Source organism: Lepidothrix coronata, unplaced genomic scaffold, assembly GCF_001604755.1.
Source record: "Lepidothrix coronata isolate B3197 unplaced genomic scaffold, Lepidothrix_coronata-1.0 Scaffold6, whole genome shotgun sequence".
Classification (NCBI taxonomy): domain Eukaryota; kingdom Metazoa; phylum Chordata; class Aves; order Passeriformes; family Pipridae; genus Lepidothrix; species Lepidothrix coronata.
Window position 1 is genome coordinate 8,315,431 of NW_016690186.1, and position 18,167 is coordinate 8,333,597.

General features: G+C 38.9%; 1 protein-coding gene across 4 annotated transcripts in view; it reads right to left on the reverse strand.

Moving 5' to 3' along the window:
- LAMA3 (laminin subunit alpha 3) overlaps positions 1-18,167 on the reverse strand; it is a 106,917-nt gene that overhangs the window by 15,120 nt on the left and 73,630 nt on the right. For all 4 annotated transcript variants that reach the window (XM_017833417.1, XM_017833411.1, XM_017833427.1 and 1 more), the window contains 16 exons: positions 16,571-16,680; positions 14,618-14,698; positions 13,092-13,198; positions 10,196-10,246; positions 9,658-9,809; positions 9,013-9,123; positions 8,803-8,914; positions 8,071-8,238; positions 6,738-6,934; positions 6,166-6,282; positions 5,473-5,624; positions 3,981-4,122; positions 3,275-3,374; positions 2,775-2,891; positions 2,512-2,691; positions 535-677 (listed from right to left, as the gene is read on the reverse strand). In XM_017833417.1, coding sequence (XP_017688906.1) covers positions 535-677; positions 2,512-2,691; positions 2,775-2,891; positions 3,275-3,374; positions 3,981-4,122; positions 5,473-5,624; positions 6,166-6,282; positions 6,738-6,934; positions 8,071-8,238; positions 8,803-8,914; positions 9,013-9,123; positions 9,658-9,809; positions 10,196-10,246; positions 13,092-13,198; positions 14,618-14,698; positions 16,571-16,680 — 2,040 coding nt within the window. The remainder of the gene's footprint in view (positions 1-534; positions 678-2,511; positions 2,692-2,774; positions 2,892-3,274; positions 3,375-3,980; positions 4,123-5,472; positions 5,625-6,165; positions 6,283-6,737; positions 6,935-8,070; positions 8,239-8,802; positions 8,915-9,012; positions 9,124-9,657; positions 9,810-10,195; positions 10,247-13,091; positions 13,199-14,617; positions 14,699-16,570; positions 16,681-18,167) is intronic.

Consider the following 18,167-nt stretch of genomic DNA (forward strand, 5'->3'; position numbering starts at 1 on the left):
GAGACCACACTATCCCTTCAGCACCTACACCAGTTACTTAAATGGAGAAAGAATAGTCTAGTAAGAAGATGCTAGCAGCCAACTTCTAACATCTTGGAGCAACTGGAGAAACGAGAGCACAGAGCTGCCCAACTTTTTGGCAGTGTCAAATTTGCTCAATTGGCCACACGTGGGCGGAGAGCCCTGCCCCTAAGATGCAGATCCAACTCTATCCCTTCTGTCAAAGCCACAAGAATGTACCTTGGAAGGCAAGAGGCTGTTGTACAAATAAATATTGCAGAGATGCCCTGGAAAAAAACCTAATGAGAGAAAGGTGTAGCAGGATGATACTGCATCCACTCCTTTTTATGTACAAATCATTATGCTTCCCATCATCAGTTACTTTAAATGCTGGGTGGTGCTGTTGAATTAAATTTATGTCTGGTCTTTCACATACATTTCAACAACATTATTTAGAAAGAGAAAGAGGAACAAAAGTACTGTTGTGTCTGCAAAACACTGAGGTCTAGCATGACTGCAATGCTCACGACAGACCTTATTTGCAGCATCTCTTGCCTGCTGAATCATCTCTCTTATGCGATTTATGTTCTCAGAGATGTTGCTTATTGGCATCAGCTGTTGGTTGATACTCCTGATCTTGCTGAAAAGGTCTGGAAGTTGGTTTGTCAAATTTTTCACTGCAGTGAAAGAAAAAAATAATAGATGCCAAACAGGAAGAGGAAAACAAGATGCAAAAATGTGGTATCACTACACAATTACCAGAAATGCAGTGGGCAGAGTTATGACAAAACTCTTTTCACTAGTCCTACAATATTAGGAAGTTCTCGCTAAACTAGCAGTTTATACAGAGGTTATTGTACTCCTGAAATTTGTGGCCAAAGGTATTTGCAGAAGCAGTCAGAATCAGCACTTTCAAAAATGTCTTAGATAAAGCTCCAGAAAAAAATATTAAGTAGAACAGCAATGTGGTCTTTAACATTATTATCCAGTGACTGTGGATGCTATGGGAGCATGAAGATAAAGGACAGCAGACAGGGGTCAGGCTTACATGCATTTCCTGAGTAGCATCTGTCAGCATCCTGCTGCCACTGTCAGAGAGTGAATACTGGGGCAAGCACACTGCTGGCCTGACTGAATAGGGCATGTCTTACATTCTTGTGTCAAGGTTGCTAGTCAGCACAATTTAGTAGTGAGCCCTACAGTATCTGGGCACATTTATTTCAGCAGAAAATACTATGAGAATTTCCATTATAACAAGAAACAATTTTTTACCTCCTGTGACTACAAAAAAACAAAACAAAAAAACTCACCCTGAAAGTATCTGCAGACTGCAACTCTATGATGAAGGTGGCAAATAAAATGAAATACAGACCTATCATTTTTCTAAGTATTACTTATAAGCCAGTCTTGTATCTGCAGGGATGACTTATAACTCTGCAATAATAACCAGGACCAGTGCTTGTATTTATCTTATTTAAAATGTTTTCCTCTCACTTGACTTTATCAGATAAATCTGCTGAAAAGATGTAAAACAAACTTGTTTGGGATTGTGATTGTCCCTTTTTTTGTATTCAGCACAGGCTCTATGTAATCCATTTCACTTAATTTCAGCTAACAGACATCTAGCCTAAGCTAATTGTCTAGATCCCTTCTCTACCCAGTATAGTAGAAAATCACATAATTACAGGGTGGCTGAGATTGGAAGGGACCTCTGGAGGTCATCTTGTCCAACCTCTGTGTTCAAGCAGGGCCACTCAGAGCCACTTGCCCAGAACCCTGTCTAGACAGCTTTTGAATATTCCAAGGATGGAGACTACACAACCTCTCTGGGCAACCTGTGCCAGTGCTCAGTCACCCTCACAGAAAAACAAGTGTTTTATGATGTTCAGAGGGAACCTCCTGTGTTTAAACCTTTTACCCCAAGAGCACATTGCTGGGTCATCTTCAACTTGGTGCCCACGAAGACCCCCAGGTCCTTTTCTACAAAGCTTCTTTCCAGCTTGCCCACCTGCTCAACATATACTGCTGCAGGGGTTTAATTCTCCTCAGGCGCAGAACTTCTCCTTGTTAAATTTAATGAGGTTCCTGTCAGTCTATTTCCACAGCCTGTTGAGGTTTGTCTGGATGGCAGCATGACCCTCTGATGTATCAGCCACTCCTTCCAGTTTTGTGTCATGAGCAAACTTGCTGAGGGTACACTCTGCCCCCTCACCCAGATCATGAATGAAAATCTTAAACAGGATCAGACCCAGTACTGAACCCAGGGTTACCCTGCCAGTCACTGACCTCCAAGTCTTTAAAGATCAGTCATGGCACCAAGTTTCAACACACACCACAGGATGGCTTGAGTCATTCTCTGCTCTGCCTATCCCTTTCTACTGGCAATAAAGGAAGCTCAGAATACTAGCTTAGTCTGTGTGCCCAAATTTTAAATGTCTAAACCTTCCACTGCAAAACTGACCATGTTCACCTAACAGTGATTTGGCAGATCCCACATAGCACTTGCAATACCTGAATTGTTTGCCTCCATCAGTGCTTTACTGAAGCCAGCACTCTGTGTGCTTCCATAGGTACTCTTAATTTTTTCCACATCTGCTTGAATTGGGAGCAGTTCATCCCATACATTAGTTGTGACATCCTCAGCACTTTTCACCATGTTCTTTGCACTGGTAATGATGCTGTCAATGTCATCTGAAACACACAGAAGTGCATGTGCAGGTTCTTATAGGAACAGATGAAAGAGGCAGAGCAGAAGCGGTCGCTAAGTAACTGACCTCTGTTTATCCCATTGAGATTATTTTGAACAGTGACAAGATCAATCTGCAGGGTATTCTTCTTTCCATCAGCAACATCAAGTCTTTGCTTTATGTCTTCAAGGTTTGGACCAAGAGCTGCAAAACAGTAATGCCCCATGTGAATTTTAAACAAAACTACCACCTTTCTGTTGGACAAGTGATGTTGCAGGACCAGCCTGCACTCTTACATAGCTTGTGTTGCCACTGAGCATTGAGTGCACTGCAAAGAAAGAACAAGACACGGGATTTGCTGGGCAAGAGTACTGCAAAGGTATATAGCACAGCAGAAGCAAGACATCTACTTTCCCACCTTTTACCATTGGAATTAACCATCACAAGATGTCCCACTGTAGTAGAACTAGGTTTTTTTTTTGGTTAAACAAGTGACACAAAGCTTTGCTGAATTCTGAAAATTTATGCTTCTACGGAAGCTTCTCATGCTGTGCCAACATTATTACTAACACTTTCTTTCTTAGTACCTTGCAATGTCCTTTTAGTCTCCTGTGCTTGATTCAAGAGTGTACTGCTCTCAGTTTTTAACCTTGCAGCTTTTCCTGATAGGTCTTCTCTCTTCACAGTCTGATAACAGAAGCATGGTACTGTAAGATTGCTTCATAATTATATTAAAAGTTAAAGAGTAAAAGAGGTAGCCCAATCCAATTAAAAAAGCCCAAACTATACAAGGGCAAAGATCTAATGTGAAGAACACTACCTTTAGAAACAATTATCAAGATTCTTCTAGGGATAATACAACCTTGGTCTTTAACAAACTTCAGGTAGATTTGGGGGCATTAGGAAGAAATTACTAGCATACAGCTGTTAGATGTTAAGCCTCTGCTGAAGAGCTTGTGGGCATTAGTAGTGCAAAGTAAAAGAGTACCTGAAATCACCTTCAGTGATTTCAGGTATTCTCTTGCCTTATAAGATCTCTTCATTTTGCACTGAAAGCAACAGTCAGTATTCATATGAACAGTCTCACCAGAAAGGCAGTGAGAAAGGCCTGTTTAGTGGTGAGCCGAGGCTAATTCCTGAACATGCAGAATAGCAACTCATGTGATGGTCACAGACAAATAAAGCATGACAAGACACACAGGTCTTTGATTTCGGTGCCTCTCTGACAGTTAAAGAAAACAAAAATCTAGTTGTAACAAGTTTACCATGATTTGGCCACTTACAGGTACTTACCAATAAAGCTGAGTCAGCTGCTTTCCCAGCTTGGTTGGCTGCTTCCTCTGCTGCCTTGATGGCATTAATAATATTGTCATAAGCAGTAGAAGCTTCCACAGCACAGCCTACCAACTCATCCTTCCTGGCACTGTTCTTTATTCTGTGGGAAAAAGGGTAAAAAATGCAGCCTTCTGCAAAGGCTGTGGACTTTGAGAAGTATTCTGAACAGATCTGAACTCAGTCTTTTCTAAGTAATGAAAATACAGAAAATGTTTTTCTGTTAGATCTGTAACTTCATTCTGCAAAAATAGCAAACTTGGAAGCAGAACAATACACAAAGATTCTTCAGAAGACAGGATGAATTCTGGCACGTGGAAAAGCACAACTGTGGGCCTCCAAAGCAGCCTTTAAATGATTAAGATGGAGAAAATTTACCAAAGCACATGGCCAATACAGCACCTCGACCACAGCCCTCCAAATACACTTCAGTTAAGAGGAATTCATAGAACTGTAGATTCCAGATCATCTCTGGCTGCTTCAGCATCCTAAAGAAGCATAAAGATGGAGCAACTACAAGACCTTTCGTGTTTTCCCCAAGAACCAGCACAGCAGCTCTGGAATCAGAAACCATAGACAAAATCTCTTCTACCCACTCCCCGTGAACTGTACAATTGTCCAGTATTAGCTGCCTTGTATCTGTGAGAACAGTGTCGTCTTAATTGAAAAAAAACCACCGAAAACTAACAAAAAAAAAACTAATGAAAATGTGGGGGGTTTTAACTAAGAATTTTCCAGCTGAGTTAGGTATTTTGGAATTTAACTTTTTGAGGCTTTCTAATTGGTGTAATGACAAATGCAAATAACTTGCACGGGAAAAAATAAATCAGGATTTCATTTTTTTTTCATTTTGTTCTGATGTACCACAGAAGGCCTCCAAAAACTCCCATAATTCCAACACAAAGTACAAAAAATGGAGAAACACTTGATTCCTATCAAGTTTATAATATTTTTGCCTTTCTAGAAGATTCCTTGGAAGGATGAGAAAACTATAGGAAGTCTTTTCCTTAGTAATGCTAGGCAGGTGTGTCTGAAGACTGCCAAGATAGCATTTCTTCCAATTATTTGCCTCAATTCACTGATATCATAAAAGCATCCCTGAGTACGAGTACTGGAAATAACTCTACAAAAAAATATGCTAAACATCTTCCTACTCTGTACATGAGGACTTTCTCTTGTTAGTAAAATGTTAATGAAGTGTTAGTGCAGTAGTATAAAAGAGTATTATGGGAGTTTGCACTTCCAGGGGAAAAAAAATCAGTGAAAATACAGGAAGAGCTGTTTTGTGGAGAAAAAAGAAGACTTCCATACGTTACAAAGAAGCAGAAAAAGATCAACTTAATTTCTCTCTAACTTTGCAAACAGTTATTAAAGCAAGTGAAGTTACAGACAGACCACTACAACCATGGATGCTCTGTACAAAAATTACTCAATTACAGGAATGGCAACATACTCTTCTAGTTGTTTTGCCAAGTCTTGCAAAGATTTGGCATGTTCCTCAGCCCTCACTACCAATGGTTCTTTGCTTGCTGATGAGATATTTGTCAGTTTTTCATTCATATCCTTCCTTGCTCCATCCAGCTGAGCAGCCAGGCTTTCATATTCCTATGGATTTATAAAGATAAAATTTTATTTTATTTTATTCGTACATGCTTGATTTTGTACTTGTCTACTTTAGTGTTACATATACTTTGCATCTGAGGAGAGCAAGGGGAAAAACATTATGTTCCAGCTTACTCTGCAGGTTATTGGAAACAACTGCTAGTCATTACATTATGCTTCCAGACCCATTACATAAAAACTGAGTCAGAGCAAAGACCCTTCTAGCCCACTATGTCTCTGACTGTGGCTGAAAACAATTGCCCAGAAAGAAATACAAGAATATCACAACTGCTTATGGTATTTCTCACAGACCTTCTCCCAGATTCTGACATCTGCAGTTCAGTATCTTCCTCAGACAGATCACAACCCTCAACGAGCTTCCCTTACAGACACCTGTGCAGGCAGACTCCTTTTGCATCCAGGATGGGCCGTGAGATCCTTTGTTGTGAGGCTCAAACGAGCCCCGTCTCCCAGCTATGCTACCCATTACAGTGACAGCAGCATATTGGGGTTTTTAACCTTGTGTTAAGAAGGTAAATTATACCTCTTTGCTCTTTTGCAATAATCCAAGTACACTGTTAGCTTGCGTCAGGGAAGATCGGGCAGAGCTCAGAACATTCAAGATACCATTCTGTTGTACCTTTGTCTCCTCAATCCGTTTCTGAGGAAAAAAGAAAAGTTGATGAGACCTCAGAAGCAGTTCTGTAGACCATTAATCCCAAATAATTTAACAGTATTGCACACATATCTGCTCCCATCTTTCACAGCTGCTAAAGCCAAATACTTTAAAGCACTTACTAAAAAAGTACATCAGTATCATGAATTTGATCTAGAATAGGAAACAAAAACACTAGTGGCAGCTGAAGTGCTAGGAAGATACTCTTCTTCCCTGCTCTTATCAGTTATGCCTTGGTCACACTGTCCTGGTCACACAAAGAGGCCACAAGTGGGACTAGACTATGTTTACATCTATCCATGCACACATCAAATGATGGAAAGAGATCCTGGAGAAAGCCTACAGAATTAGTGCTGCTTGGCTTTGTAAGGTCAAAAGCAGCAATCAAAAGCTTCTTATCTCCCGAGTTCTAACTTTCTTCTCCAGAAGCCCAACATTACCTTAATGTCTTCCAACAGAACTCCATTATCTCTGTTTAAGTTTTCAGCCTGCTTGATTTGCCCTGTTGCATCATTCAGAGCTTCACGAAGGTCAGCGATTTTGGATTCGTATTCATTCAGTGAATCCCTCACAGCTTTAATAAGCCCATGATTTTCTTGGTGGTACTTTTGTAGTTCATTCTTAATACGTGTCAGTACTGCAGTATTGGGACCAAAAAGAAAAGTTTTTTTCAGAGAAGAAGAGAAGCAGAACAAAGTTCATTCAAAAGGGCTAAAAGGGCTTGACATTTAGGATTAGAAAGCTGTGCTTGTGTGTACTGAGCATCCTTTGCAGTGCTAATCTTAGTGTTACTATAGCAGAGACAGTATTCAGCATCTCACTGGATCAAATCTGCTCACTATTTTGCTGCTGCAGACACAGAGCACAAATAAACATTTTCTAAATTACCTAAGGGTGAGGCTGCAAATACTAAATAATTTTCTTTTTTTTAATACGGAACTAACACAATTTCATCAACAGTTTCAACTGCAGTGTAGACATCTACAACTGCAATAGTCATCAATGTCTCCCCTTTAATCAGTGGAGAGATATGGACCCATGTAATCTGAAAGAGAGTAGGAACACAAAAGAGATCAAATTAATCTCTTAAGAGTGCTATTTCACTGCCTACAAGATAGGATACAGTAGAATTTCTCAGAGGTAGGTATCAAAGTTCAAAGTTGGGGGAAATTAACTATGACTCTTAATCTCTTACATTCCTCAGCTATGCCCCTGGTTAGGAGATATGCCTGTGACATTGCTGTTCTTGCTGTCTTTCATGTCTGGAATGAAGTTTCTGAATGTCCCAGTCAAACGTGTAGAGAACACAAAAGGGAGTACAACTAGTGCAACTAGAACTTCTGACTTTCCTAATCCTTGTATGATCTGGCCCTCAAACTACTCTAGCAGCTTCTGAAAATCTGTTGTTAAATTAAATCCGTAATTTCTCTAAAATAGCTGTACATACCACAGCCTACGTATTACAATACACGGAAGTGCTGCATAGGTGTATTATAATGGCCACATCTTTATTTTACTGAGACTGATCTAATTACAAAAGAAGTATCTACTGGGTTTCTTCCCCAACTCAGCTCAGTTTCTTCCAAAACAAACTAAAAATGCCTTTAAATCCCCTCCAAAACTACCACTTTCCTGTTGACTAACAACTGCTACAGATCCCAGGGATTCACTCCAAAAGGCCCCTCCCTGCACTCCATCCCAAACAATCAATAATGCTCCAGTTTTAAGACTGATCTTTCTGGAGAGTAAGAAGCTGAGAAAACAAGCACTTACACTGCTGAGCTTCTGTTCGCTCCTTCTCTGCCTCGGCTTGAAGTTGGCCAAAGTTACGGTTTCGCATCTCCTTCATCATGCGTTGAGCTTCTGCCAGTTCTTCAGAGGCATCTCCCAAGGGCAAGCTGTTACCTTCTGCATTTGTACCAGCTATTTGTTCCAGGAGCACTGAAAAAAAGCATTTTCAAAGTCAAAGAGAGAATGAGCTCAAGCCTATTCAAAAGACACAAATGACAGCACCAATCCCTTTTCTGAAATAGACAGGCCTATTCCTGAATTCCTCACTGAAGCTGATCCATTTTGCATTAATTCTATTAAGAAGAAAAGTATCCCACGTCACACAACCAGAGCTAGTAAGATGGCACTGAGCTTGAAATTTGTCCCAAATGACCAATTTCACAGCAATAATTTTAAGCTTCTAACTTTAAAGAGCCTATGATGGCAACCTAGAATAAAGTTAGACTTAAGTCAGGATAGTCAATTTGTGGTTCTAAATGTCCCTGTGGTGAAGCTTCTCCGTCCCTATTCACTCCATAGGGAAGACAGGCTCCTAAACTAACATTATATATTAGATTTCTAATAGGAAGTGTGAATTCCAGAGCTATGACTAAATTCTGACTTATGACGTTGTTTTCTAACAAAACCTCTCCTGCTTAATTAAGAATACTGTAAATAAATTGAAAAGATTCCATTAAAAAAAATCATGTTATGGAGTTAGAAACTATTTTTTACCTTGTATATTGTTGACAACTATTTGTATTCGTGAAACCAAATCCTTTCCTTTCTGATGAGTTTGGCCAAAATTATTAAATAATCTCTCAGCTGCTTTGTAGTTCATTTCAGCCTAGCAAGGAAAAAAAATAATAGACTAAAAATATCTGGATACAGCATGCCAATATATACTCAGGAGATGTGCATTTTTAAATTGATTTGGTAAGTCACCTTTTCCTGAAGAGCATTTACATCACTATTTAGTTTAGTGAATTCTGTCTCCAACTCATCTACCTTTGAACCTTGATTATGAACAACAGAATGGTAGTTGTTCAATAAGACCTGAAAAGAAAGGAAAAAATAAGCCAATAAATCACCCATACACAGGAGTCAAGAAGCAAAACATTCATGTGCTTAGACCCTTATCCAATGTAAATAAAAGCAGCATTACTGACACGAAAACTCACCAATTGCTTCCCAAAACCTGTTTTTTATTATTTGTGAGTATAGCAACAGCTATTCCAACTAAAAAACATGTTTTCAAAATTAATTTCAGTAATGGCAACTGGAATATTGTTTTTTTTCAGTAATGCAGAGATATGAAGTGCTTAAAAAGACAGAGCCAGAGGGAAACCTCAGAAATATAACTTTCAAGGGGAGCAGGCCTAAGAAAAAGCAGAGATACAAATTCTATTTCAGAGCATGACACAGAAACCACAGATATCTTCTAACAAGTGAAGCCCAGTGCTGCCAGCATCTGGTATTTGAAATCAAATGCTGATGTACGTCCCCTTGCAAACTGACAAAACCTAAGCTTCTGGGTTCATTTCTTACCTGCTTAATCTGAAATCCACTTCTCTGTTTCTGTGTGCCTACCTTTAAGTCCTTGATGCGTGTTTCCAGATGTCTCATCTGCTCCAGCGTGTGGGTACTTGCATCGACATTTTGCAGCTGAGACTTAATGAGCTGAAGCTCGTCACCTATTGTGCTCAAATCCTTCAGCAGTGTAATCACACAGCTATCGCAAGCTGGAGGGAGCACGAGCAATGGAAATCAATATATATCGTTGATATTTGACACAGAGAACATTTCATTGAGCACATTAATAAGTGAGATGCAATGGAAATGCTTTGAAGGTTGTCATCTGGTGCTGCCTGAAGAACAAAGGCAACAACAAAGCCCGCAGTATAAAGGAAAGTGACCAAAGCCAGAAATAAGAAGGAGATCCCGTTTACATCTGAATAGCTGACTGCCTCTTTAATCATTTTTCCAAGTGTTTGGTTGAATGTTTGCTTTTAAAATGTTTATTATGGGATACCTCCAGTCCTTTTTAAACTCTGTAGCCCTTAAAAGGGCTATATGCATCTGAAACCAGCTGAAAGTAATCCAACTGAAGTTCTATTTTATTACTTACAGTCACAATCTTCATTGGGATCCACATCTTTTGGTTCGTTATTGAAACATTCTGAAATGACAAGATTGTCATTAGTAACCAAAGTTTTCTTATGGAAATACTATTTCATTTTTGCCCTCACTTTTCATAGTTGGCAGCCATTAAAACTCAGTGCTGCCCTTCCATAAATCTACGCTCACTGTCAGTGATCTGAAATGCCCAGAAGGTTTGAACATGCCAAAATATTTTGCTCCCACTTAACCCTTGCTGTAAGCAATGCCTTTTCCATTCCTCAAAGGAAACTTAGTGTAATCCCCTAATATATGCCACTTGGGTAGCAGCAGCACACTCTCATATCGTGTGCCAAATGTATTCCTAGAATTTGCCTAGAATAACACCAGGGGCATTGGAGCCAAGACAGAGTTCAAGAAGCTTTTGGACATCAGTATGTATTTGCTCTCAGTCACATGGGGCTGTCCTCTGCAGGTCCAGGAGCTGGACATCAATGATCCTTGTGGGTTCCTTCTAACTCAGGATATTTTATTATTCTATGACTATACTGTTAAAGCATTTTACCCTGGATGTAAGTTCAAACCCCTTTATCTACCTTAGTATCCATGTTCAAACCACAGATTCTGATTCCCCAAAGAATGTCTTACCCACAAGGAACTAAGAAATATTTATGGATTTCCTTCATACCTGTCACAGACTGCAAGATTTAGGTATTAATTAAGCTTGAGAGAAATCCACAGTGTATGCACGGAAGGAGGCATTTTATATAAACCAAGGCATGGAGCTTGGACCACAGATAGAGGTGGTATATAACAAACATTGCCCTCAGACTTTTCAACAAGCCAGCACAAGTAACTGCATCTCCACAGTGCTCCTTCGTTTTGTTCATTTGCTTTATGAACCCTGTTACAAGAAGCTTAACAATCCCCAAGTGCACATGGAATTGTAACATCCTGGGATCCTAACTTCTAGGAGGAAGGAGAGGAACTGGCTCCTACAAATCATATTACATAGATAACAGGAATCTTCCCTGTCTTGATGCCCAAGTCCCTTTTACAGGCTTGGTCTTACTGCCAAAATATCATCTCCTCTTGAAAATGAAAACAGATGTGCATGTTGGTCAAAGCTTAAACTTGATGCTCTTGGAGGTCTTTTCCAACCCTAATCATTCCATGTCTTTTACTCCGCAGGAAAAGGATGCACCTGATATAGGCTGCTGCTGTCAACAGTCAACAACAGCTTGCAACTGCGAGAGGGTACAGTGATAAAATTGGACCTGAACTTTAACAGCAGCATGAAACAGCCTGGAACAAACTGCCTAGATGTGCCATTTCCTTTGGCACTTGCACATTAAATCATCAGGAAGTTAAATGGGATTGGTAGTGATCGTTGCTGCCAAAAGCAGACAAGTCACAAAGAATATATTTGTGAGAGAATGAAGGAAATTATTTTGAAATTATTTTGAAATTCAAATACCCATGCAATTCTGCTGTTGTAATTCAGCTAACACCAGACACATTTCAGCTGTCGCTGTGAAGTACCAATTAAATAAAACTATTATTACAGCTTGTGCACAAACAGCATCAGCCAAGAAATGGTGAAGTGTTGGCCAAGCGCCGAACATCACGCAAAAGAAACCTTCTAGAACATGCTGTGCCGATGATCACAGAGGGTTTTATTCCTAATGCAGAGAAAGAGATGGCTGATCAGAACGTATAGTTAGAGGAAAACAAACTGGCTCATTGAATTTTGCCCTACGGATTAGTTTGTGCCAACAAACTCTTGCTTCAAAAAGAAAGGAATGATAAAACATCAAACACTGGTTGGATCTGTTCCATACAAGGTATAAATATAATAGAGATGTATTACCTCAATGAGGAAATGTGAAATGAGAACAAGCTATTGAAAAATTGCACCAGCTGCCAACAGCAGTTCACATCACCTGCTGGTTTTCTAATTTCTGTGGCCAAAGAAAGATAATGTGATCCTTGCAGTTACTAGACTGCAGTGTGAACAGCAATGCAGAGCAATGAAGAGCGTATTTGAAAGAGAAATATTTGGAGTTAATAGTTGGAAACTTCACTAACATATGAGGAGGAAAATCTGTCTACAGGGAAAGAAAAGTTAAATTTTCTTGGAGAATGAAAATATGGGAGAATCAAGGTCATTTCAGGAGCAGCGGCTTATGTGTTTCTGAATAGAAAGGAGTATCCCAAGGGACTGAGGTGAATTGAGGTAAAGACAGTCCGAGGAATGTAGGATCAGGCCCTCTACTTCAAAGTTATAATAGATAAAGCAAACATATGCCCATGGTATTATATAAGAGCTTACTAGTAGTGAAGTACCTGTGTGACCGATTATGGGAAAATCACAGATGTCTTAGCTAGCAGAGCAGTGTATAGCTGGATTTATAAAAGAGCCTCCTGAGGTCAGTTTCTAGCTTCCACTGTAAATGCAGTTAGCTTGAATACCTAAGAAGGCAGTGCCTGATGCAGGCTCCAAAGACGTCACTAATCTGTGCCAAATACATTTTAACAAGGCATATTGAGAATGCTCAGTTTCATAAGTCCATCAACACAGACTGGCATGATATAATTTAACCATGTCAGCAGAGGAACTATGATGCATTTAAAAACATAGCCATGAAACAAAAAAAAAAAAATTGGTAGTATTTATGAAGGGAAATATAGGATAAAATGGCTTACAAGGGTAAACTTGATGACTCAGGACAGCCCATCTATTACTATGTTGTTATGTTGTAGGAAATCTTACATTTTGTAAAATATTATCTACATTTCTTTTAAGTCTAGATCTTTCCTTCAGTTCAGCTTATCCAAGTACCTTCCTTCTTTGCTTCCTAAAAAGAAAACAACACTCTCTCCCATGTTTACAGGCCCTCACGTACCTCCGGTCAGGTGGTCACAGCTAGCCAGCTGTCCATTATCATTACAGTTACATTTCTGACAGTAGCCTCCATATTTTTGTGGATTTCCAAAATATCCTGGAGCACAGCTAGATAAAGAGATACAAGTAATTTGGATTAAATATTTGAAGCTACTTTTGTGAAACATACTTTCCCTTGAGAAAAAATCCCAGTTATTGTCCTGAAGAAACTTTCAAGAACTTTTAATTTCATGTCTTGACTTTAACAGAAAGGATATATTTTTGGTTTACAGAATCCTCTGTACTATGCTAAAAATATCTTTGTAAGTGCTGCAGAATTTTTTTCTAAAAATAACAGCACTCCCACAATGCTCTTATAGGAATAATTCCCTTAATCTGAAAAAATACAGTGCACACAGATACACATATACACAAGGAATTTGACAAGGCTTAACCCAGCAAACCATACCACTCTGGTCTGTGATCCCACCAGAAAACATGTAATAAGGAAGATCACAATGCAAGCACAGCTGAGATTTCAAACTGAATGAAATCATCACCCTTCTGGCTGGGTGATACCTCCTCTTGCCACCTGTCAGCAAAGCAGTCTGTGTGCGTGATCCCTAAATATTTCACAGGTAAAATATATTGTCCGGACTGGCTAGCTAATACTCCTAGAAGTCACTCTGTTTTAAGACCTATAAGATTGGTAATGTGGGATCAAAGGGCCATGATGAGTAGCTGACGTATAGCTATATCTAGAAGAGAAAGTCTCTATAACCTGCAGATTAGATGTCTAAGATAACAGTCTTGAAGCACAAGACAGTGTCCTACTGAGGTCCTGTCTACAGATGAGACATCATGACTTAATAGCCTCAAGTTTCCAAACCACATTACACTTAAGTTCTCCATGGATTTGAAACTCAGTGAAATTGGTTCATCTGCCTGCCTCAAACTGCCATGTTGTTCCTCCTTGGCTTTGCCAAACTGCTGCAATGTTCCAGCAAAAGAGATGGCTTCAGCCTGGTGTGTGTATGCTCCAGCTGTGGATCACATTAGAATGATTTTAGATCAAGGGTATGGTGCTAAATGTTACTTGGTTGCTGTGGGATAATTAAGACCACTGAAACACCATCATGTACATTGGAGGAAACAGGACGATGTTTTTAACCTGAAAAGGGATGAAGGAAGTGGAAGTTACTATTACCAGAGTGCAGGATAAGGCAAGGCATAGGGCACTTAAGCAAAGAGGCTGACACTTCTCTTTTTGGTAAAAATTGTGTAGTCACTAGTCTGTGGAGAATTGCTTACATTTCCTCAAGGAAGCATTGGGTTGATTGCTGGAATTACACTAGAGCACCACTTTTTAGCAGCTCTCCATGTAAATAGCTAATCCTTAAGCATGTGCATACTATGTCCATATATATTACCCAATGCAGACATATATTACCCAATATTACCATATGTCTGTATGTATTACCCAATACAGACATACTTCTTTTTATGGTGCCTCTCAAAAACATTAGTTTTGAGAAACAAGTCACGTACCGTTCACAACGAACTCCGGTATAACCTTCTTTGCAGAGACACTGAATTTCTTCACCATTTGCCACACAGCCAGTTGCAAATCTTTGAGAAGAAGAAAATATTATCGTTAGCACATCATCAAATAGGTTTTACACTCTTGAGGTCCAGTTTAATGACTTTCAGATTAAAAAGTATTTATACCACCAAAGTACTTCTCAGCTAATTTAATTGCCTCTAGATAATCTACTGTGACTAATTCTTTGAAGTTTCATGTTTTTTGTGTAAATTATTCCCTTAGACTAAAAAATAACCCTTTCCTGACCCTGTGGACTGACTATTAATAGTGCACTACCCAAAGGAGTGCCTAAAATAAACCTTAGTAGTGATGTCATAAAATAAAACAAGTCTGGGTAGCTATTTTATCTTAGTAGGCAAGAATCAATAGCCTGTGCTAGACAACATTTCCTCCTGTTTGTATAGCTTTTCTTTTCTTTACTTCCTTTTTAATGGATGACAATATTAGTGGATATTTTTACATAGCTAATATTGTTTAGGGTATTTTTAACCAAGGCTGAGTAAAGTTGTGCAGTATGTTTGGAATCTCTGGGGAATATCCGGTTAACACAATAAATATTTTTCTCTGCTCTTTCTAGCAGAATTATCTGGATTCAAATTTCACTTGGAGAGAAACCATTATTTTGTCCAATGATCAGGAAGGAGAAGGCAGGAGATGAAGTGGGGCAGGCCATGTTTGCTATTTTCATTTTTTAATCTATGAACAGTTGGATAAAGCAAGTCTGTGTATCAAAGACAAATGTCTGCACTAAGCATTGCATATCATTTTACTAAATGGAAGACTGCAACTCCAATAATGCCAGGTGGGGTGCATTTCCTATGTCAGGAATGAGATTCACTACCCTAATGTGCAGCTATGAAACTGCATAGGTTTATGGTCTCTCTAGGTATTTCAGCACTCTTAAAACATGTTCAGTCAGCTTCAGGCAAGAACCTGCAGAAGAGGCTGTCAAAACTAGATCTATCAGAGAGTTCTCTGATAAATGAAAAACCTGTCTATTGTCTGATAGTGTAAATCTCTTACTTAAGCTTAGTTGGTGTTTGCTAATGCACCTGGCAAATATTATGTGGTGCCTTTAGCAATTTATAGCTTAATTTAAAAAAAAAAATTGGTTTTATTTAACACATTTCAAAACTGACCAACGATGACAACGTGCCTAAACATATTGTGCATTTAAAATGCAATTTATTGCCCAATTTTAAAAGCCTGGCAACCTCATTAGATCCAAGGAAGTTTCATTTTTTCAGCTTAGCGTGTTTACACTTCCAACAGAGCTTCCACAGGAAGAGCAACCGCACTCTTTCAGAGTTCTAAATACATGCTTAAGAGCTTGAATGTTTTTATATTATTTTTGCATCTTACTAATTTTTCTGAATTCATATAAAAGGTTTGTTTCACTGTTGTTACTTATCTCCTAGCCAGAGTAATACTGTTAAACATCTTGCATTTCAGTAAACAAGAAAGATCCTGGATATGTCCAGTAAGGGAAAGGGCTTCTATCCTACATTTGTCATTATGAAGGAGTTACTCGTGGTTTTGTAGGTAAGCCCACTCCAACTGCCTGGGGCTCCCCAAGGCTGTGAGCACCATGCCTCTGAAGCCCATCCAATGTCCCACTGAGCTGAGGATGTACTCATAAAGATAAAGTTCAGGGTCTGAGTGAGAATTAGAATGCTCAGCTCATTAGAAAAGGCAAAGCTGTGCGACAGACTACCAAGTTACTGCTGGTGTAATGTGTCTCAAATGGGTCTGATGCCACACTATGTTGGGCAATATGAGAACACAGAAGAAGATTATTATCTGCCTATGGCAGCAGAGTTTGGGCTTATGGTTTGGGGTTTTTCTCTCATGTTTTTTTTCTCCTCCCCTCCTTGACTTCTTACAAGATTTTACTGTACCTGTTTGTATAGGGGCAAGGACACATCCGGCAGGAACCCTGAGTGGCATCTCCAAAATAACCATCTTTACAGTGCTCACATTTCTCCCCAGCAGAATTATACTGACAGTTCTTGAAAAGGAAACAAGCAAGACAGTTAGCAGTGCTTTACCACTCAGTATGACTTTACTATTTTTAAAAAAATACATCTAATCTACTCAGAGGATATTTTCTTTCCCCTCCACATAATCAAGCATTTATTGCCATACTGCCTTCACAACCAGGACAGAGTAGTTTCAGTCAATTTTCTAACCACAGAAAGCACAAGTTCCTCCCTATTGTGGAAAAGCAACTGATAAAAGCCGAATTAAACATATTTTTAAGGAAATTCAATCAGGTGCATGGTTAGTTAAGGAACATTCCATTAAAACACTCTCTGTGTCTTGATATTCCAATTAAAAAAATGCACAACGTTTAAATTTCGCATCTTAACACTAATTAGAAGGCAGATATAATTTAAAAGCATGCAATGAATTGAGCCCAAGGACATTCTTAAAGAAAATCCCATTAAATTAATACAAAAATTGTTTCTCTTAATAGATTCAGATCAGAACTGAGTTTCACATAGTTTCTCCAGTGCGTGTGTTACTTGGTATGTGGGGTAACTGGAATAAACAATGAAATAATAAAATAATGAAATAATGAAAAGAAAAGCCTAGGAATACAATTGAAACTGATGCAATTGAGTTACTTTTTCCATGATAAAATTGTTGCAAATTACATTTTGTTTTAGAAAAATTCTTAATTCTGGTGCTGTCTAATTGTCACACATTTATATTTTATGGGGACAGAATGAGCAAGTTGCTTTTGCATTACCTAAATTGATGCTAATTTAAAATAGAAGTTGTTCAAATACATAGGCGGCATAAAAATACATAAGCAGCCATAAAAATTCCAAGTGACCAATACTCAAGAGGCATTCACACTCCCAAGTCCTACAGCTGTTTGTCTTCAGTGCACAACAGACTGATCCAATGTCCCACAGAGCTGAGGGTGTACTAAATAAAGTGAAAGATGGAAAAAAACAAAGTGGGAAAGTGGCTGGAAGAGGTTACTGAGCAAATTACGCTTCCATTTCAGGGACCTTGATAGCTCAGGGCTATGTTTTAAGACTCTACTACCATGACTAGCAGTACAGGACCATTTTTCCCTATGAATGAGAAATAGTTCTATCTCTCCCATCTCCTCTTACACTCCATTCTCCTCCACATTTCTTACCCATACCCAGACTCCCTTAACCACATCAACAGCCCTTCCCTCAAACTCTGCAGGTAGTAACCCCTAATTTGTTTTCATTTTGGTTAAAGACCTAAATCTGTGGCTCAATTATGAAAGGTTCTGGGAACGAACAGTAAAAGCTCCAGTTAAAACATGAGACATTTAACATGAAATTAAACAACAAGTAACACAAAGACACTATGTTTGCAAAAGGAATAATTTTAAAGTGCGGCCTCTATAAAAGTTGGTGCATATATTCCTGCAAAAACCTAATGGAAAATTCAGATTGTTTCTGAATAATTACTGTCAATTTTTATAATCCTGAAGAATAAATTTAACTG